This window comes from Anarrhichthys ocellatus, unplaced genomic scaffold (genome assembly GCF_004355925.1).
Source record: "Anarrhichthys ocellatus isolate YVR2014 unplaced genomic scaffold, GSC_Weel_1.0 scaffold4, whole genome shotgun sequence".
In the NCBI taxonomy this organism is placed as follows: Eukaryota; Metazoa; Chordata; class Actinopteri; order Perciformes; family Anarhichadidae; genus Anarrhichthys; species Anarrhichthys ocellatus.
In genome coordinates, this window is record NW_022280034.1 from 1,583,162 (window position 1) to 1,605,313 (window position 22,152).

Here is a 22,152-nt window from a genome sequence, read left to right on the forward strand (position 1 = left end):
TCCTTCACGACGACGGTGACTTCATAGCATTTATTTTCAAATACACACATACAGCAACAAGAATCATCATAAACCAGTTATTGATCAAATGCACAACAACGAGAACAATCACATTTCCACAAACTGTACAGCGTCAGACGTAAACTGAAATAAGGTGATTTTGTTACTGCAGAAAACCACCCAAAGCACGTTACTGTAGCCTCTCAGCCCTTCCTGCACACCGAGACGAACGTGGTTTATTGGAACAGAAGAACCAAGAAGTCAGCATGCAGATCACATCGCAAGCGCCTTAAAGTGCTGTCTGCTAACTTAAAAGAAGCATCTTCGCGTTTTTTTATATCTATTTTGGCAACAAATGTTTAAAAAACGCACACAGTTGGGAGTGAAGTGTTCCGACTCTTTATAACCACATATACTTTTTTTTTTTTTAAGTCTTCGACCAGCACGTCTTTCATAAAACAGGATATACAAAGAGACCACTTTGTGAAAAGAAGGGGGGCAACAAGCGGACTCGTCACTTACATGAGGTGCATGCAAGAAGTTGTTTCACTTAATATTAACGTGAGTAATGGTGACGAGTCACCGGGAATATTCAGGACGTTTATATTTTTTTAAGGGTTACAATTTGAGGAGAGCAGCTGGTTTGCATTCGTGTCCAACAAATACAAGACTCCCGTCGTTAAATCTTTTTTAATCTGCACCGTCTCTTCATATGAACCTCGCTAACTGACTACATTTAGTTTGGGTTTGTTTTTAGTAGTTTGAGTTGACTCTTTAGGTCCCAATTAAGGAAAAGGGGCCTCAACACAATGACAAACGCACAAAATCATGTTTCTAGAGTCTCATAGTGTTGAGTCTTGTGTCCGTTGCTCAGGTACACAAACAGACGTCTCCCCTCGTATTAACTTGGCCCGATCAACCCGCCGTCGTCCATCCGTCTGCTTTGCAATATGCGTTCTGGTTGAGTACATTTTAAAATACGTTTTTTTTCCGACCCTTTAAAGTGAGACTGTAACTCTTGAGAGAGGAAATACAAATGAAAAGTCGTAAGCGGCATCTTTTACATAGTTCAACACACTCATGAGCGGTAGCTTATGGTGGCTAATGTTAGCAAAACGTTCTAAATACTCAGTTTCCTGCGTAACAATAGAAATAGGAGTAGACAGACATTCCCATTCAAATCAATGGAGTAGGATGGTCAGAGAGGCGGCCATTTTATGTGTACAGCTGTAGCGGGCTAACGGCCGCATAAACTAAACCGACTTACGGCAAGCGAGTGATACCAGTGTAGCATTAAAGCATGGTGGGGATTAGCTAGCTAGCTAACTAACTAGCGAGGCAGCTGGCTAATTTAGCTAGCTTGCTAATTCCACCATGCTTTAGTGCTACACTCGTTGTTCCCTTTGCCACCGCTCCGGAGAAGATCAAGCTAGCTAGCTGGCCAGCCACCCGTCTCCGGAGACGACACTTTACAGCCTCACTAACGTGTGTTTCCACCACAGCAATTACCAACAACCGCCATTTTCTTTTGTACTAACTTAAATGGCCGCGGATAACGCTTCAACTTCCGTTCTCCTATTCTATTTCTGCGGTTTGCTGACTTTATGACTCCTCAATCTGCACTCGTGCTACTGTTGCAATGGCTTAGCATTTTAAGCTAAATGATAAACAGTAGCTTAGCATGTAGCATTCTCACAATGTTTTCTTTTCAGCCGAAGTTACGTAGTCTCGCTTTAAGAACACTTAATAATCGCGGTGATTATTCTACCTAGCTCTCATGTGCATATAGCAGTTTAAATACTGTAATCAATGAACTCTTAATAGTTTGGCCGTGAAAGTTTAAAGGTTCAATTTTCCTCAAGCTTCAGCTCATTTACAATAGAGCAGTAACAAAAAATAAAATAACACTGACAGTAGCAGGCACAATACAAATGTTTCTTCATATCAAATACATGTCATATATCCACAGAATACGATTATAAAACTGTGCCCAACACAAACCAAAGTTTCTACTCTAGCCGTTCTGTTTTTTATATATTTTTTTTAATCCAGGTTACACTTGTGTCGTGTTGGGACTACACAAAGCAAAGACACCACTGAGGTCTGAAAGCTTTTTTTTTTTTTTTTTTTTTTTATCTGCCTCAACTTGAAATAATCTGCTACGTTTCTTTTTAACAGCTTCTTAACTTCTTAACTTCTTAACCCTGTTAACCTGCTTCAGCACAAACCGGGCACCTTATCAAAAGAAATGTGAGGGGAACACCCATCAATAGGGACATTTAGAACATGACTCTCTAAAGGGTTTACAGTCAATGTGACAGGAAACCAAGCGTTAAATGACGATGTCAGATTTACCAGGACAAATGAGAAGATCCTCAGATTCACAGGGAGAGTTTGGCTCTGCTGGGGTGATTTAACTCTTAAAGGGAGACTTACAAAAGGTAGAAATAGCAAATAAAGAGCTCAAAGACCAGAGAGAGAGATTAAATACATGTTGGGTTACTTGTTACTCTGTTTTTCTCTACAGGTAATGCCTCGAGAGCAGTTTAGTGAAGGATAAACAGTGATGGGTAGCTAAAAAAGTCCTGTGAAAAATAAGGAGGAAGGCGTCGCAACTCCTCTACGTGGTCGTGTGGTTTGGAGGTGGAGGAAGTGGAGGTTTTTTTTTGAGGGGGTGCATTCACAAGCCCTGTTTGGCCAGAGAGGCAGACACCTGGTCGGCCAGCGTGGAGAGCTGCGGGGAGTCGGCTATGTTGAGGCTGCCGGAGGAGGACACGGTGCTGAGCTGGTGGGGGGAGTCTTCCAAGGAGACGATCTCAGCGCCGTGGTCAGTGCGGGCCTTGGCGGACTCGCGGAAGCTCAGCTTGTGGCTCTCAATCTGCGGGGAAAAGATGGCCGGAGACGGGTGAGAGGGGTGAGAGGTGCTGCGTGGGTTAGGAACACATGTTGCGTGTTGAAGAGCGCCATCTGGTGGACACTGATGGATTACAAAACTTCAATGACACGAATTCAATACATGTACCTGCAAAGGTTATTATCACTTATTTATGACATACTATGACTTTTTTCGACATACGATAATATATAATATAAACACATTATTATAACTTTTTTATGTCTTTCTTCGACATACTGAACTATGACTTTTTAATATATTTTTCATGACTTAACGTACTATACTCTGATTTTTTTTAACATTGTATAATAAGCTTTTTTTTCGACATACTATATTATGACTTTTTATTACATATTTTACTATGAATTGTATTTGACATACTATAATATGACTTTTGTCTTCATGACATTGTTATGACTTTAAATGAATATATTAAATATAGATAAATTCTTTAAAACTTATATTCTACTATGACATTGAAGTTTTTATGATGTACTATACTAAAGCTGTTATAGTAGCAGATTAATGCCCATAGGTTTATAGTTCTGGAACAGACTTATACAGTGTAAGTTTCAGGCGTCCACATATATGTGGCTATGCTATGTAGCATGTTTGGGTTGCATGTTTAACCCCTTAAAACCTGTAAAAAAGTTACAAAAATGAAGTGAAATGAAAAATTAAAAAACGTTTGTGCTGCTGTTTAAAGCAGCCGACGACACGTACTTACAAGAGTCCTCAATCTTTATGAGGGGGTTCGTCAGGATGGGTGTGATGGGAGCTGAGGGGACAGTCTGTGGTGACTGAGGGGGGGTGGCAGCGGGGGAGGGGATTGAGGGGCTGTCTGAGGTACTCCCCTCGGCTTCCTTCCCCTTCTCCCTCTACAGACGAGCCCCACCAGAGGAATGACAAGGCATGCAACAAAAATACATGTGATGGCATCAACATAATCAAAACGCAACACAACCAAATGAAGAACCAAAAGATAACGACAACAAATGAATAGATTATGATCGTATCGGCGGGATGGAGAAGATGGAAGCTTGAACAAAAGAGGGAGAAAGGTGCCAAACTCAGGGGAGGAAAGTATGAGAGACGGATGACTAAGCGCTGCGTCTTCAGCTCCTTCAATGTTAAAATGTCAGTTTTTTGTGTGAAACCCGTTGAAATATCAGTGTTGGTGACTTCTAACGGAATCTCAGTTGCATTGTGGGTAAGATGAGGTCTGCCAGAGTCCAAAATCAGGACTCTGGTGCAGACAAACAACCAATTAAGACGATTAAAAATGATATTCCCTGCGCTGTTACACATATCTAAATCTAGAAAATGATAATATCCTTCATACTGTGAACATTTGCACACTAATATTTTATATTAATATTCTTAACCTGCTGAACCTGATTTCAACTTGCTTTACATAATAATGGTAATTTAACAAATACTAGATATGATATACAAATGTCTATTAATGCACTAATACTAAATAATAACTAATAAAAAATGATATTATATATGATATTATATATATATAGCGCTTCTTTGATACAGACCTGATATTGTTTCATACTTTTACATTTTCTATTATTTTATGTAATCTTCACTACAAACATCTCTGTTCTTTATTTCAATTCATAACATCTTATTTTGAATCATGAACATCTCTCTACAGGATCTTCAGGTGAGTCTGCAGGTCGTCATCACGAGTGAAGCTGTTACTCTACAATAGAGCAGCGAACGCTCTACTAATGCAGATAAAAAGCTTTAGCTTTGCAAACAGCTGGCAGGACGCGATCACAGGAAGAAGGGCAACAACCATCCCATAATAATACGAAATACTTCATCCAGTGTTGCAGGTGTTCTTACCCGTCTCTGTCCTCCTCCGGGGACGTGGCCGATGTTGTCAAGAGAGCCGATCTTAGACTGACCTTTGAAATCAATCTTCTCGTTTTTGATCTCGATATTTCCTCCGCCTGATGAAAACACCGTTATTATTAAGTTAAATAAATATATATATACATATATATACGTAAAATGTTCTATACAAACATGCTTTCTTCTTTTGAAATAAAGAGTTTATGTCCACTGATTATTTTGGGTCCTGCAGGATACCACAAACACAGACGTACCTGGCTTATGACGAATGTTGGCTTTTGATCCACATTTCGATTGAACGTTGGTCAGATCAACCTTTTTGTGCACAATCTGAACCTGTGAAGGTGACAAGACAAAGCAGAGACATAACGCTTTAGAACTACAGTAACAGACGTCACTCTGGACTCGTAGGTTTACGTGCAGCTACAGAGGAACCGATGCTATAGAGCGGCCTGTTAGTCGTCTACAACAGCTACCGGGAAGGAAACACGGATCAATGACACACTAAGGCTGAGTTGCACCAACAAGGATTCATTTAATCTGAGATTAGTTCTAATCAGAGTTAGCAGAAGTAGGTTTAAAATGAGTAAATCCCATTTTAAAGTTAAGCAGAGCTCTGTTGCACAAATAAAAACAAATCTTAATTTAGTAAATCCAAGTTTAAACCAAAATTACATCAAGTTTAATCAAGGTGACGATGCTTGTTTACCCAAATGAATTACTCAAGACGATTGACATCACTCATGATGACTCGGAGGAGAAGCTCTAGCTCGCTTAGTCTTTCTTGATTGAAGAGCTACTTTTAAAGAAGATTGAACCACATGTTGGTGTAACTCAGCCTGAATCACACACGTGAAGACGAGCTGGGTTGAATATTAAAGTCTCAACTAGAGTTGTTTAGTAGTCAGTGTCTAATCTTTAACACGCACTGCTCACGTAGATTGTCGTTTTGTTTTTTAAAGCCGTATTTCCCGGCCGTGCGTCACAAAGTCTCGTCTCTGCCGTCACGGCCGATTGTCTCGTAGCACAAAGCGCTCAGTCTCTCAGCTGAGGTCATCTCAGTGCTCATCACAACAGGCACAGTTTGGACAGAGACTCTTTGTGCACTTCTTCGTTTAGGACACAATTAGTTGTCTTTAGCGGGAATTAATACATATTTTCTTTAATGGATTTTCTTTTAAGAAATAAAAAAAATCCGATCTTGCAACTTGAGGCAGTTTGCATAAATCCCAAAGAACACACACAGGATTCATGCATGTTTGTTTAAAGGGCCGGTTTGGGTGGTAAACACTTTCTGATCACAGTCGAACCGACAAGCACAGATTCAACAGAGTTATCAAGCTTACAGAAGAACATGAGCATTACGTAACGCGGCTAGCTGCGACAGTAGAAGCTCTGAAACTTAACCAACGAAAAAGACTTTATGGAAACTAATTCAGAGGTAAGATTCAGTACAGTACTTAAAGTGTTAGAAGTGTAAAAATGTCCCTTGTGACTGTTCTCTTATATCAATAGATAATTATTACTAATGCATTAATGTAAAAGCAGGATTTTACGGCCTTTTTATATAAGATGACTTGTTCTATCATGGATCAATCTGCTGATTATTTTCTTGATTAATAGACTGATTGTCTGGGTTGTAAACATTTTAAATATATTGAGAAATGCCGTCATGTGACCTCAAATTGATTCAGTTTATTGTCATTTAAGACAAAAGAAAAAGCTGCTAATCGCCACTTTTGAGAAGCTGGAATCATGAACGGGGCATTTAAAATCAATCCAGAAAGAAATCAATAATTTCACATAAAATATTGATTTAAAAATGATCCTATTGGTTAAAAATGTTGCTTTCGCTACAGAAAAGAGTCCTCTCGTTGAGCACGGAGAAAACCTCTCATGTTACTGCAGCAGCATCCTCACAGTAACGTCAAGTACAACACTACAGTAGATGTACTTGGTTACGTTCCACCACTGACCTCTGGTTTAGTGCTGCTCTAGTCATCAGTATGAAATGCTCATGCCTGTGTATTCGTGATAAAACCGTTATAAGGAGGTGTTAACAGTTTTGGGAGTATCGAGGTCAGGAGGGTTGAACACACAGCAGGTTTCGTGCACGCTGACATCCTGCTTCTTTGTGAAGATGCATTCAGGAGAAGCAGCAAGAAGGTTTTTTGGCGACAACTGCATACCTGCAGCTCGCCACGGGGCCAAATCCCTCATCTACTCACATTGCCACCACCGGGTACATGTTTCATATTATCTTTGGAGCCACACCGGGACTGTACGTTGCTTAAGTCCAGCTTCTTTTCAACAATTTGAACCTGGAAAGTTGATATGAAAGACGGTTATCTTGGAGGAAGCAACAGCAGCAGAGCTGCGAGTGAGGACCAGTGCTGGAGAGGAAGTTAGATCTTGGAGGAGAGAGATCCAACCAGAGAACATGGCTGATAAATCCTCTAGAAAAATAAAGGTCATAACTGCAGAACCTGCCTGAGAAAAAACATGTTTTTAAATGTTCTTCAGTATCAAAGTAATCCGGTGATAGTTGTCTGTACATCCATGAGTACACTGCAAACAGGAACTGCTAACAGCTAATTCGGCATGCTTGTAATGGTGCCAAAATGCTAAAATATATGCAAATATCTGCAAAAATACAGTGACTCACACTTCCCCCCCAAAACCCACAAATTATGGGAACTGTAGGGTTGTTGTTTGATGGGGGGGGCGGGGGTGGGGGGGTTCAAAGTGTCAGATTTTGAAAACCGTTGACCTGGAGGAGTTAAAATTGTCCTTTGACAATGCATCACATTTTATAAACTCTTCATATGTTTTGTGTGTATTAATCTTAATGTGTAAAGTAGCTGAAGCGATTCAATAAATGAAGGAAAGCAAAAAGTACAATATTAAATAAATAAGAGTACAAGTAACTCTAATGTGTACTTAAAGCTACTATGAGGAACTTTCACTTTGTTGATTTTGGCGGTCCCTGTGGACAAATGCGGTATTGTTTCTCAGCACCAGAGTCCCTTTAAAAACCTCTCATGTTACTGCAGCAGCATCCTCACAGTAACGTCAAGTACAACACTACAGTAGATGTACTTGGTTACGTTCCACCACTGACCTCTGGTTTAGTGCTGCTCTAGTCATCAGTATGAAATGCAGATGCCTGTGTATTAGTGATAAAACCGTTATAAGGAGGTGTCAACAGTGTTGGGAGTATCGAGGTCAGGAGGGTTGAACACACAGCAGGTTTCGTGCACGCTGACATCCTGCTTCTTTGTGAAGATGCATTCAGGAGAAGCAGCAAGAAGGTCTTTTGGCGACAACTGCATACCTGCAGCTCGCCACGGGGCCAAATCCCTCATCTACTCACATTGCCACCACCGGGTACATGTTTCACATTATCTTTGGAGCCACACCGGGACTGTACGTTGCTTAAGTCCAGCTTCTTTTCAACAATTTGAACCTGGAAAGTTGATATGAAAGACGGTTATCTTGGAGGAAGCAACAGCAGCAGAGCTGCGAGTGAGGACCAGTGCTGGAGAGGAAGTTAGATCTTAGAGGAGAGAGATCCAACCAGAGAACATGGCTGATTAAAGAGGACGGGGGAGGACTTTTATGAGAGTGAGACCATCAAACGGCCACACTACTATATTGACGACTATATGTGAGCTCAGAAAAAAAGTGCAATTATTTCGAAAGGTGAAAGTCAAACAAAAGGGTTCCCCACCTTGCCTCCCCCGGGCATGTGCTTTAAGTTGTCTTTAGATCCACAGCGAGCTTGGACGCTGGCCACGTCCATCTTCTTGTCCAGGATTTGGACCTGCAGAAGTGCAAGAACATAAATACAAGTCTTCAGAAGATTTTAAATGAGAATAGAGGGGGACCAGCCCAAAATGGAGGAAATATAAGACATATTTTTTGACTGATTTCATTAAAGCTGCCATCCATAACTTTGTCACACTCGTTTATTCCACCACAATAGATACTACTGGGCGTATTCTTATAACTTAGAGCATTAAAATACAAATACTGCAGAATGTGACACTTCTGGCTCCGTTACTGAACCAGGACGGGTGAGACCCAACAAGCTATATTTAAAAAATCAGTAAAAAAAAAAAATCAGTATTTCTCTACTTCAGCACACACTAATGACCATATAGATCATATATAATATAACTAATCAAATGTTACAGATGCCAACTTTGATGCATTTAAAGCAGTGAGCTTGTAGTTAATTGCACCTTGAGTGTTTGGTGAACTAAAGAGAAAAAGCTAAATATTAAAGTGTCTTATTGAGCAGATTGCGACATATTTGTACATATTCCATTCAGAAGTCCGTCGGAGAGCAAAAACAAGAGAGCACCTTCGTCTTTATATCCTTTTTTTACCAAAAGTTGGTTTTGATGCTCATAACTGCAGAGATACTCAAGAGTCTGGTGTTGAGTTCATCCCTCAGTTACTCACATTGCCGCCACCGGGTACATGAGTCACATGGTCTTTGGAGCCACACTTAGACTGGACACTACTATAGTCCACCTTCTGATGAAGGATTTGTACCTGGAAGAATGAAAACGGCAGCGTTTAGATTGTTGAGTGGAGACGATGGTTTGCCACATGAGCTGTGAAGCCTGAGAGAAGCTTTACTTTACTTGGGTTGCTTTGTGTAACATGCAGGTCGAGGTGTAGGAGAGGAGAAGAGATAGCCATAGAAACAGAATAGGAGTAGAGCGGACATTGAACTGTTTTCTGTAGCCGTTTGACTAGAACAAAAGAAAACGGCGATTGTTTTTTAGTTGACCAGTTGTCGCAGGACGCAGCTCTGGAGACGGATAACTGGCTAGTTAGCTAGCTAGCTTGTCCTCCGCAGTGGAGTGAGGCGGAGGGACCGTCGGACAAGCCCGCTGTTTGGCTCATTGTCCTGTAACAAGTGTAGCATTAAAGCATGGTGGAATTAGCAGGCTAGCTAGTTAAGGTACTAATTCTACCGTGCTTTAATGCTACACTGGTTACAGAAAATGAGCCGACAAAAGATGTCACTCTGTCGATAGCAATGTGCTTTCCTTCGCGTTGACAAGAGTGTGTGGATGAAGCATTAAGTTGTTAAATTTATTCCGGCTGTCTACGCTTCGTAATGTTACTCCGCTGCTCTTTTTAATCGTAACCCCACCTCAGCGAGTCCGCGACTCGCCGTAAGTCGTAGTTTATACAGAAGTTAGCCCTCTACAATGGTCACAATGGCCGCTCTGACCATCCAGCCACGTTGATTTGAATGGAAACGTCTGTTCGTCTTCTATTAAATCTCTATGCGGAAGACACTGGGCTGTATTCCAAACTGGTCCTGAAACTCTTCCTCTCATTTCCTTCGAGGACCAAATACAGGAATCATTGCAATGTGTGTCCTCCTCCTCTCTTCTGTTTCTTTGATCCGCCATTTAAATGTCAGGGAGATAAATATTGTCACACTTTAAATGATTTATATTTGGTCCATAAATATCGCAAAACACAAATTTGTGTCAGCAAACTGCTGACAAGTTGTAAATGTCAGCAGTAAAACACCAGACAAGTGACTGTAGCCAAGACGAATTTAGAACAAAGACTCTGCAGTGCTTTTAATGATAAAATGGACCTCACACACACACACACACACACACACACACACACACACACACACAGTACACTGACATCCTCACACTCAGAGCACATTGGACTGTGTTGATCAGACAACACTCAAAACATCAAAAGGCAAATTGGAGTTTTAGTTCCACAAACATTTCTCAGAGGCTCTGAAAGCAGAACCTTTCTGATTGGCTGATTTAGACCCAGTGGGCGGATCCAACGTTTAAACCTTTTTTATTTGAAAATCCAATGACGAGTTTCCACCAAGAAGTTCCTGGTACTTTTTGTCCCGGTAAGAATCGTTGTGCTTTCAAAGACTGTGCACAAGAAGCTAACAAAGAAAACAAAACAAACACAATTTAAAAACGGGGTTTGCAAGAAAGGAAATGCAGTCGAAACGTTTTTAAGACAACAAAGGCCATGTGTCTTAGAAGTTAGTAGATATCTAGATCTGCTTAGTGAGGTTTAAATGTTCCAATTAGATCATTTCTGCCTCCAGAACTGGATCTAAACCTCTGATCTGCAGACTGAAGTAGAGGGATGGACTGCATGCGGTGTGAGGTGCACTCGGTGTAACAGCTGGATGAAGGATTCAGGTTACCTTTCCACCTCCCGGCTGGTGCTTCATGTTCTCTGTGGAGCCGATCTTGGACCGGACGTGCTTCAGGTCCGGCATGGGCGCCGCCGCAGCCAGAGGGGCCGGCGGGCGGCTCTTCAGCGAGCCCGGGGATTTGGGTGTGGAGCGCACCACCGCGACCCTCTTCACTTTGTTGGCCTCGGCCGCCGCCTTGGCAGAGAGCGCTTGGCTAGCGGGAGATTTGGGAGTGCCGGGGCTGCTCTGTCCACTCCCATCTTAAGCAATCGGAGAAGCGACGAGTCAGAGAGTTTTAAACAAGTCGCGGATGAAAGTAAAATAATAAATCTAAATATATAAAGACTAGCATCTCTGCTGGCTAGAAGCTGACCAAGTTTGATCCGGGACTGGATCACACTGTGGTATTGTGGCTATATGCTAAGCTAAAAGTGATCGCTAATAATTAGCTTTTTCTTTATTTTTTTTTTTTACCTTTGCCATTTTTTGGAGTGGGAGGTTTCTTGGCACTAGCTGCATCACAAAAACAATATGACACATCATAAGTAATCCTTAAATCTTACTAATCGCTTGAATAAAAAATAAATGAAAATGATTTATGGTAAATGAAACACTTAAGTGTAAAGTTTTCGTACCTTGTTGAGCTGCAGTTCTGACAGAAGCTTTGATTCCCGGGGTTTGAGGTTTTGCGCCACCGAGGCTCTAAAAAACAAGAATGAAAAGTTATTTAGTGTTCAGCAGAGATGCTGCTTTTACCTCAGAAAGACACGTACATCTTGTTCACAAACACATGAGTGTCAAACAGTCATCAGTGATGAGCGCACGAGGCTTTGCTTGGTGTTTATGGTCATTTACAATAACAATAAATGTAGGTTTTGGTGCATTTATATTTCTTTAACCTCCCAAAAGATGACGAGGAAATTGCGCATCCATCCATCGTGTGTTTCACAAGCTGAACTCAGCTCAGGTTCAGAGCCGTACTTACTCCGGGCTGCTTGGGCCCCGGGCTGCTGGCTTTAATGGGGATGGAGCTGGGGCCGTTTCGGGAGGAAGGGTGTGTTTTGTTGCCCCTGGTGACTATGGATGGTCTTTTAGGGGAAGTGGTTGGTTTGGTGGCAGTTTGTGTCTTTGTCATGAGGAGGGAAAAAAATGAATACGTAAAAAACAAAAGTTCTAAATGACAATGAACATGAAACAGAGGAACGACTCAACAAACGAGAAATGATGGAAAAGAATGATTGTGTTTCATAAAAAGGATTATTCCGGTTAGTTACAACTTGGGTCTTATTTCCATAATCTCGGTGATCAATTCTATCAGTTGTGAAAGTCTTTCAAGTCTTCTTCAACACAGCATGATGTTCATTTAGTACATTATGGTCCATTTAGAGTCAAACAGACCATAAAGCAGGGGATGCTTTAGGGCGGGGCTACACGGCGATTGACAGGTCTCTATCAGAGACGTATACGGCGTCTCTACGTCACTCCTCCTCAGTCCTAATATGGTCACTTCCTGTTCACTGGTTGCACTAAACAAGATAGTCGTCCAAAATGACCAATTTGAGGCTTCAAACCCGTAGTCCACAAACCAACGGGCGATGTCACGATAACAACGCCCATTTCTTCTATACAGACTATGATTTTAACAAACTGATGCTCTCAAAGTCTCAAAACACGAGCTGTCTAACCAGCAGATTTATTCACAACCTGTCTGATCATCTCCACTGTCGCCATGTTTCAAGATCAATAGTGCAATAGAAAAATTGCTACAAAGCTAATAAAACATGTTCCAAGTTGTAATAAACCAGAACGATCCCTTTGAGGAAAGAAATGATTGACATCTTTAATAACGTTCCTGGTCACGTACCTTATCTGCAGAGCTGTTGTCCACCTTTGCTGGAGCTACAGGCAGAAGAGAGAAGCAGATGTTAGATTTAAAGTTTAATATACTTTCATTTCGTCTTTATTTTCTACCCAAGTGAAAGACTTTTGCTACCCAGTGTGTGCCTGAACACATTCACATGGCAAAACATACATGTTGGTGATATGCAGCATGCATGGTGGAAACCCAAAAAGAAAAAGTGGATTTTTTTCGTGGGCCGCATTAACCAGCAAGGTGAGCAGAGATGGAGACATGAAAGAAAAAGTGGGGAGGGAGGACAACAAGCTTCTCCTCGGGTCAGAGTTAACGTCCAATAGAGAAAGAACTCGGAGGGGGGGGGGGGGGGGGGGACGGGAAGGAAAGGGGGTGTGCAGCATAACATACGGTAGAAGCTGCGTTGTAACAGAAAGAAGTGGAAGGAGTTAACTGAAGAGGACTCTGAACCGGTGAATACGACAGCAAACAGACCTTTGAAAATAGCGACTGGAACCAAAGACTTTCTGGCTGCAGGGCTTTGGGGGGCAGGTTTCTGGAGCTCGGCGGTACCGGTGGTCTGAGCCACACTCCAGTCTGAGTCATTAGAAATGTGGGGCTCTGAATGGCCGGCCCTGTGTAACGATGAGTCACGGCTGCTGTTATCAGATGGCGTTTTGCTTAACGGGCTCTCGTTGTGGGAAATGTTCCTGCCGCTGTGAAGATCTTCTGATTGAGAGTCAACGTGTGGCAGATTTTGTGTGTGCTGTGCTTCTGGGGGGGTGCTTCTGGAGTTTAAATCCGCTCCATCTTCAGAGACGAGAGACTCCTCTCCTTGACTGCCCCTCGAGCTTCTGTGTCCGATGGACGTCAGGTCTTCCAAAGCCTCGCTGCGAACTAAAGACATCCCGGACAGATTGCTCATTTCGGCCAGGCACTCGGAGGCGTCGAGGCTGATCGCCCTCTGGGAGTCCGCGGGGCTCGTCCCGTCGTCCCGTCTGATCTCCGGCCCGGAGCCCAGGTCTTCAGAGGCCCATAAAGACTCACTCAGCCTCTTCCCGCACTCCCCCACCGCCTCATTTCCTGGGTCCAAGGGGCAGGAAGCTCCCATGAAGTCAACGACCGCCCCGGCGGCTCCGTCTACAGCGGGATCTGACCCGTCGCCCGCAAACACAAACTCACTGCGGACTGCAGAAGCACCAGGCTTTGCTAATTTGTTTGGAAAGCAGATTAATGAGGACATTCACAGCACTTGTTTTCCATCTCCCCGTTGAAACAAATAAAATAAACTGAAGGAGTGAACAGAACTGTACAACTGATGACATCAAAGAGTCCGCTTATTATTTCACGAACCAGAAGAAACTGAGAGAGCTATGAAAGGTGAAGATGCAAAACGTGATCAATGGCGGCTCACATGAAAGTAAAATGAGATGGAGATGGACATGAATGCATCACACCGGGGTGACGGACAACAGATGACGCATACCAGTGAACACAACCAACAAGAAACCAATCAAATTTGGCTTTTTCATCCTAAAAATAGTGAATAAAATATGAAATAAAGTGTGAACTCCTTCTGTGAACTGTAAAACAACGCAGTCCCCCAAAAGACCTTTGAAAGAAACTGTTAAATGATGCATTAAAAGCTTAATTAATGGTTATAGGTCCTCACTTTGAATTATGAATCAATAATTACGCTATAATTAAATTGAACGGCAAATTTAATGACTTTTTACATATCTAGAGCACATATATAATATATTAATATTAATTTAATGCAAATGTAATTAATCAATGTGAAATTAGCTTTTTATGTGGTTTAAATGATCAATTACTTGTAATTAAACCCTGTGAATGTCTATAATCATTAGTGTAACACACATGATATTATGAAAACTGATTGCGGAGAACATCTTTTTGTCCACCTGGAGTTATAACTGTACTCATATCCATCTCCTGCAGTAAATAAATAGTCCAGTGCGATCAATAAAGCATGAAACAGCCTACCTGTTGAAGCCGCTCCTGCTGCTGCTTGAACGTGACGAGACAAATGGAGAAAAGAGATTATAATGAGTTCCTGTCATTCATGATTAATACACTCGCTCACTGCAAGAGAAATCAATACAAAGCCTTCATACAGCACGTCTTCAGTTAGTACAGAAAGCCCTGAGCACATAACTGTTACAATAGCTCACTCACACACAGAGATCAACATGCAAACATTCAGGTTTCCACCAGTCTGACGTGGAGCAGCGCTGCCACACCTAACTGGGGCTCCGTGTGGTACTTCTGGTTTTAACATTATTCCACCGGGAGCTCTGCATCTGTTCAACAGATCACAGGAGTCTTACATCAGCCTGCGGTTTGGCTCATTCCCCCCATTCTGAAATAGCCGGGATGAAACCATCTTCTACTTTTATAAAACAAGGACACGTTTGAGTCCGTTTCAGATCAAGTTGCAGTTCTGAAAGGAGCAAAGCATCAACCGTGAGAGCGAGCGCGAGGGAAGAGAAGAAGCAACAGAAAGAAAACACTCTGTTCCAGTTCGGAAGCTGAAAGAAAAAGAAAATAAGCGAAATGTATGCAAAACAGGAGAAACAGGAGAGCAGCTTTGGTTAAACAGCTTAAAGGAATAGTTCAGAACGTATCTGCTTTCCTGCAGCCAGTTAGATGAGAAGATCAACACCACTGTGTTCAGTATGAAGCTACAGCCGGTTAGCTTAGCTTAGCACAAAGACTGGAAGCAGATGGACACAGCTAGCCTGGCTAAAGCTCTCTAAAGAACATGTTATATATTATTTAATAATATAATAGAGCATGTTGATTACCTTTAAAAATGTCATCAACTCAATTTTCATCAAAATAAATGACATCACTTGTTGCGTTACTTTCCTTTTAGGACCAAAACAAGAGATTTGATCGCCCTGTGATCTCAGATATCGTGATCTTTCACTGTTCTATGGTGTCTTATAGACTAATTGATTCATTGATAAAATGGTCTGTGGTTGAAGCCCGACTCGTCTGCTGTCCAACATGGTTAATTAGTGAGCTTCAGAGGTGCTAGGCAGATCTAGGCTAGCTGTTCCCCCTTGTTTCCAGTCTTTATGCTAAGCTAAACTAAACAGCTAATCATACTTATCACACAGACATGTGAGGGGTGTCAATCTCCTCAAGTAAGAAAGCAAATCCCAACAGAGTCAAACGAGGAAAACAAAGCAAAATGCACAAGCAGCTGAAAAGAGGCGGGAGCTGAAAGACCGGCGGCGTACCGAGCTGCCCCTCGTCTCCACGTGAAGGGCTCTCTGATTCTGAGAGCTCGGGCACTTCAGCTCCAACGCCGGCTTCCTCTGCAGACGTCTCTGCTGCAGGATAAATAGATGTCAGTCAGTCAGAAATGTAGCTAACAGTTCAACCCCTCAATCTCAGCCTAATCTCGCAGGATTACGGAAGCTAAACCGGCTCTGAAGCGACACCTCCTGACCTCGCCGCTGAGGTATTCCTCACGTTTGCAGGAGCTGTTGAACAGATCGAGGAGCGTTCTGAACCTGATGACATTACTTTCCACTACGCTTTGGACTCGCCGTCACTCTCTTTGTTTGTGATCAAAGCATGCTCGACCCAGACTGGAGAGGAGCTACTGTGGCTAATTCTTACAGGCGTTGTCTTTGGGTGCTAGTCTCTCCTATTGCACTTTGTTTGCAGTGACAACACAGAGAGATGTGCCAGCAGGCTGTAAATATCAGAAACGCATGTTTGAAGCACACATTAGCAAACAGGCAGAAAACTTTAAACCAAGACATGCTGAAAGAAAAGAAGAAAATGAAGAAACAAAGAAACATTTCTTCAGTTTTATCTGTGAACAAGAAGGAGTTTAATGTGGAAGAGCAATGAGAACTGAAACATGCTAAATGAGGGTTAGGTTGAGTTAATAAAGCTGCAGGCCGTGAGGAGTGCAGGAGCGGCGTACCAGGAGGCACCTCGTCGTCACACAGTGCGGATTCAGGTTTCAAACCGTTTTCACTGAGCGCTGCTTCAGTCTCTGTGAAATAAAGGTAAACGGGAGGTCAAGCTGGAGGTCAAGATGGAGGTTTATTGTGACGCTGCTGTGAAAAAAAAAAAATCAATCACAAAAAACACTTTGAACACAATCAATGTTCATGTGAGCTGTGAAAAGTAATTACAGCGGTTGAAACATTCAGTCTGAGTTATTTATCAACCGTTTGTGCAGCAAAACCATTAAAACCTGTTAAAACAGATCTAGAGGCTGAATGATTAGATTAAAAACATTTTTATCCAGATTGTATTCAGAAAAGGGTTCTTGGCGGGAAACTCGAGGTGGGTTCGAGATGAAACTCATGGAACATAGAAGAAAGAAGAAGAAGAAGAAGAAGAAGAAGAAGAAGAAGAGGAAGAAGAAGAAGAAGAAAGAATCAGACAAATGTTTTAAGACCGTTGTGATAAATTTGTTCAATATAGTCATCACAAATGTATTTATCTGTTGGACTTCAGTACTGCGTTGTTGTGTACTTGTACCTGGATTAGTGCAGATTTACATCAAAGAACTAAATATATTCTAACACACTTAAACCTGCAGGAACAGATTTCTGTGGCCACTTGTGAACATAATATTGTTATATTATCACCTTTAAGTTGATATGTTGAATTTGTCGTACTTACACATGCAGTAGTTACAGACAACATGATTCATTAAGACTCTTTGTTTGTGTCACATTATCCATCAGTCCACTATTCTCTCTTTTAGCTCTGCTTTTGGTCTCCACCACCAAATATCTGCTAAAAGCAGCTCGTCTCTGAGTCTGTCTGCTGTTTAGTGGACTGTTACTTTTGACAGCTTTCATGATGAAGACGTTGCTGTGAGAGCGCTGAAGGTGATCAACAATAAGCTGAAACTCACTATAAAGCCCCGTAGAGCTGAGAGGAGCTGCAGAGAGATCATTCTCTGCAGCTTTCTTTCTGTCACAGACGCCAAGTTCTACATTTGATGTGCTGACTTTGTCATATCTGCGACACAATAAAAGCATAAAATGCATTTTTGTGTTCGCCACTTGAACTGCATTTATGGGTAAAATTAAGAGCGACAGGATCACATTTTAAGTTGATTCCTCATTAATTTATGACAAGAAATTACATTTCTAAATCCAATTTACTGCTCTGAACTAAACACAACCACCTTTACACTACAGATACTACACCTCCTAACTACGTCTTCTACGCTCTTCTACAGATGATCGAGGTACTCACGTAGTGTTTCAGCGCTGACGGGCCGACCTGACTGTGTGTGCTGCTGCTTCCTGTTTGTGCGCGAGATGATGGGAAGTGAAAACGTGGAGAAGGACTGCACCAGCGAGGGCTGTAGACTGGGGAAAGCTAGGCTACGCACTAATGGGCCGTACGGTTGATAAGAAGGGATGAGAAGGGAGAAACTGAAAATGGTTATAAGCTATTGAACAATCCGTCAGGACGGTTTTATTTATCCATCTGTGAAACTGACAAACAATACATTTATTTATCCTTTCAGGACTCATCATCAGACGTGTCTTTATCTTCCTGCGCATCGTGAGGAGCCGGTTGTTTGTGGGCTGAATGCAGCGACAGGAGCTCCTTCTGACCCACATCACAGAGCTCAGTGCAGCTGCAGCCGGGCGCTCGGGCCAGTCGAGCATGTCTTGTATCCATTATGTAAAGCCGATTCAAACAAAGCGCAGCTGAAACTGTGGAGCCCCCCCCCCCCGATCTCTACCGACTACAGTGACTTATAGTAAAACTGAATCCTTCTCTTTGAGATCATTGAGGAATATATTCTGGGATTAAAGCACTAATTTAAAAGGCACAGTGACTTTTAACCTAAGGGTCTCAAACTTTACCCACAAGTCAGCTGGGTCACATGATACAAATAAAAACATAAAAACCATTGACAAGACTATACGGCAAATAAAAAAATTGAATAAAAACAAAATCATTCCTTACTTTCACAATCATAATAATAATTACGATGAAAGAACAATATAATAATAATAATAACAATCCGATTTTATTTATTTTTATAAAATAATTTTCCATCATCATTCGTTTTTGTGTATTTCTAACAGCTCACCGGCAGAGAGGCGTTTTTATACGAGTGCTTTACCCGCGATGTACTGACAGTACGCATGATGTCATCAGCGTCACGTCACCGCGTTCAGGCGACGCTGCATGAATGCACTCAAAGTGAAGTCATCCAGCGAGAGCCAATCAAATAGTGGAAGCAGATCACGTCGTGATAAACTCGCTGTGACATCCTGTCTGCTGGTTTTACAGGACGCTGTGCAGCGCTTTCAAGTATTGATTAACCTTCAGAGTTATGACTTCCTGGATGATATTTCATCGTTACTCGACACTCGCAGGTTCTTGCTGTGCTTCTGTCTGAACGTCCACTTATTGTGCATCAGGCGTGTTCTCTCTTCCTCATCATCTGAGGTTTTCATACCTGTATTCAGACAGTAAAGCCTCCTGACTTTGTGCTGCTTAAATAAAACCGACTTGACTCTGACCTTTCATGATGACCCCGTTCTCCTGGCGGTGCTGCTCGTTGATGGTGACGTTGGCTAAGGAGGAGGTCATGGTGTCTCCGGAGCTGTAGCTGTTGTTCATGCAGTCCATTGCCGGTCGCAGGTCGGGCTGCAGGAGAGCGGGACAGAGTTAAGTCCGGGTTGTCTCACTCAGAAACAAGTCGTGACACATTTGCTGACCCACCTGCTTTCAAAGATTAAAATACAAGCATGACGCACACTTCATGGACACTTTGTCTTTCCGGCGGGCAGAAGTTAGTCCGTCACCACCGAATGTAAACAGACACTGCGTCGGTGAAGACCAGTTATTTATACTTCCTGATGTCGGGTCGGCGCTTCGTGTTACAGCCTGACTGATAAAAATAGTCCCTTCTGCCCGTGTGCACGTCGTCCTCACTGTCACTAGCTTCCTAAACAAGCACCTCTGAACAAGTGTGTTTCATGTTCCATCATCATCATCATCAAGATGCTCATCCTATAGATACTAAAGTTAGATAGTGAAGGAGGAGGTATTCAGATACTTTACTTAAAGCCACGCTGTAGAAATACTCTGGTGCAAGTAACAGTATGTGGGCGTAATCATGAAAATGTAGTATTCAAACTGTGACTGTTCTGCTATATGTTCTACTATATGTTCTACTATATTATATATAGTTGTATTAGATTATTATCATGCAATAGGGTGAAAGCTGAATGTCTCCTGTTGGTTGAGCTGGGGCTCATTTTGAACTGTTAACTAATGATATGATTATTTTCATTATGGAATAATATGCTGATCATTTTCTACATTAATTGATTGTTTGGTTTGTAAAAAATAGTGAAAAATGCCGTCGCACCGAAACGTTCTCACTGATACGTTGACATTAAATAAAATTGTTAAACGAAAAAGCAGCGAAACTTCATATCTGTGAAGCTCGAACCGTGAAATGTTCCGTAATAATCATCAAAACAGACGACTAATAGTTCCAGCTGTACTTGAACAAACTGTTTAATAGTTACATTTATTATATATATTTATCATATTTAATAACCTCTTTATATGTTTTGTTCGCAAAAATCACATTTATATACTTAGTTACTTCCCACCACTGCTAGTACTGCGTATACTGTACTACAGGAAGTAACAAAAGTCACCAAACGCTTCTTCAACCGGCGAGATAAGAGTCAAATCTCGTAAAAAGAGGATTACACGTCAGATTAAACACAAGCCTCTCGTTACATCAGCAGTTTTCAGTTTGAATCCACTGCCCACACACACACACACACACACACACACACACACACACACACAGAGTTTATGGCGTAATCGTTGTCGGCATCCAAACTGCTCTTTCCGTGTCCGTGTGTTGAAGCCTCTGATCATCGTCTGTGTTTTGACTTTAATCTCAGAGGTGCAGCTCGAACACAAACAGTTTATAGTCTCAGCTGCAGTCATCATCAGTCAATATCACGGAGCAATAAAATACATAATCTGTGGTTCAACAGATTATTGTTGTTTGTCAGCGGAGGAACGTAAACGAGTAGATTTACACAAGGAGTGTACTTTGGTAAGGTTTTCAGGTACTTGTACTTTACTCATTTTATGTAACTTAATACTTCTGCATTAGAGGGAAATATTGTGCTTTTTACACAACAATGACATTTATTTGACAGCTTTCACTAATAGTTACTTTACAGATTGAGATTTTACATAAAATTAAATACGATACGTTTATAAAATACAAAACATTCTTCAGATTAAACTGGTGATTCCTCCCACCACTCGTCCTCTTGAAGCTTCTCACCACCAAGTGATGCAACGGCCTCTTCACGACCAGCAAAGCCTAAACTGTTGCTGCGGTGACTCCTCGGCTGAGCTACGTGACCTTCCCTCTGTGTACATCCATGCAGTATCTGCTGAGCTTGCATGTTTAAACAGCGTCACGCATTCAGAGCAAACAACGAACGGGAGAAAGTGGCGACCACATCGGGATAGAATACATTTAAACTCCTCTTTCTCCAAGTGTGGATTAATCCGCCACAGAAAGTAGTCCCCAACAAATGCACTATTTCCTCCAGTTTGAGAGATGTTTGATGAAAACTACAGTGACCAGCTGTTTTATAAACATCACTGAGCTTTTATTAAAATATAACTTTATATTTGTGACCTTTTCTAAATGATTATTTTTGCCTAAACCAATCAGAAGCCGTCACAGCAGTAGCGTCTGTTAATAGTCGTTAACTTAACGAAATTCTCTAAGTTCACTCACGGCAACCGGCACCGCTGCGTCGCCATCGATCTCTTCCACGCTTGCCGCCATTTTCTTGGTCGCGCCCTTTGTAGTTTTTCTGGCGCGGGAACATAAAGTCCCCATTCTTGATCCCGCCCACAGAGCTCTGATTGGCTCTGTTGGTTGTTTTTTGTCCAAGCGGTGGAAACACACAGTCTTTGATTCGCTGAAATAAATCCGGCAGCGATTCAAAAGGTTTGGAACCAGACTGACTGATTTGTTGACATTAAGAAAAACCACACCAGACGTCTCCTTTAAAAAACTGCATTTAAAACAAACAAAGAGGAGATATTACAGTAGATGGCAGAGAGAGAGATATCTGTCCCATAGAAGTCCTAATGAATAGTGTACTCTCAGTGCTCCCGGACAGAACTGCCATTGTGGCATCACACATGACGGACTCCAAACAACGAGCACTGCTGCCAACCAAGACAATCCTCTCCGAGGAGCCGCTCTCTGCAAACAATCTCCACGCTGATGAGAGC

At 42.0% G+C, this 22,152-nt stretch overlaps 1 protein-coding gene across 14 annotated transcripts in view; it reads right to left on the reverse strand.

The window, feature by feature from the left end:
* Positions 1 to 15: 15 nt before the first annotated feature.
* Positions 16 to 22,152, reverse strand: part of LOC116381035 (microtubule-associated protein tau-like) — a 26,129-nt gene continuing 3,992 nt past the window's right edge. Inside the window, exons 1-16 of one of the 14 annotated variants that reach the window (XM_031842823.1) lie at positions 21,647 to 22,146; positions 19,380 to 19,506; positions 16,796 to 16,867; positions 16,098 to 16,190; positions 14,836 to 14,859; positions 12,841 to 12,875; positions 11,962 to 12,102; positions 11,612 to 11,678; positions 11,451 to 11,489; positions 10,986 to 11,236; positions 8,496 to 8,588; positions 8,139 to 8,231; positions 5,020 to 5,101; positions 4,757 to 4,863; positions 3,624 to 3,774; positions 2,790 to 2,878 (exon numbers count right to left, since the gene is read on the reverse strand). In XM_031842823.1, coding sequence (XP_031698683.1) covers positions 2,874 to 2,878; positions 3,624 to 3,774; positions 4,757 to 4,863; positions 5,020 to 5,101; positions 8,139 to 8,231; positions 8,496 to 8,588; positions 10,986 to 11,236; positions 11,451 to 11,489; positions 11,612 to 11,678; positions 11,962 to 12,102; positions 12,841 to 12,875; positions 14,836 to 14,859; positions 16,098 to 16,190; positions 16,796 to 16,867; positions 19,380 to 19,506; positions 21,647 to 21,751 — 1,485 coding nt within the window. In that variant the 5' untranslated portion in view covers positions 21,752 to 22,146 and the 3' untranslated portion in view covers positions 2,790 to 2,873. Of the gene's footprint in view, positions 2,879 to 3,623; positions 3,775 to 4,756; positions 4,864 to 5,019; positions 5,102 to 8,138; positions 8,232 to 8,495; positions 8,589 to 10,985; positions 11,237 to 11,450; positions 11,490 to 11,611; positions 11,679 to 11,961; positions 12,103 to 12,840; positions 12,876 to 14,835; positions 14,860 to 16,097; positions 16,191 to 16,795; positions 16,868 to 19,379; positions 19,507 to 21,646; positions 22,147 to 22,152 lie in introns of those variants that run through there. The other 13 variants (XM_031842821.1, XM_031842820.1, XM_031842826.1 and 10 more) reach the window with 13 other exon arrangements.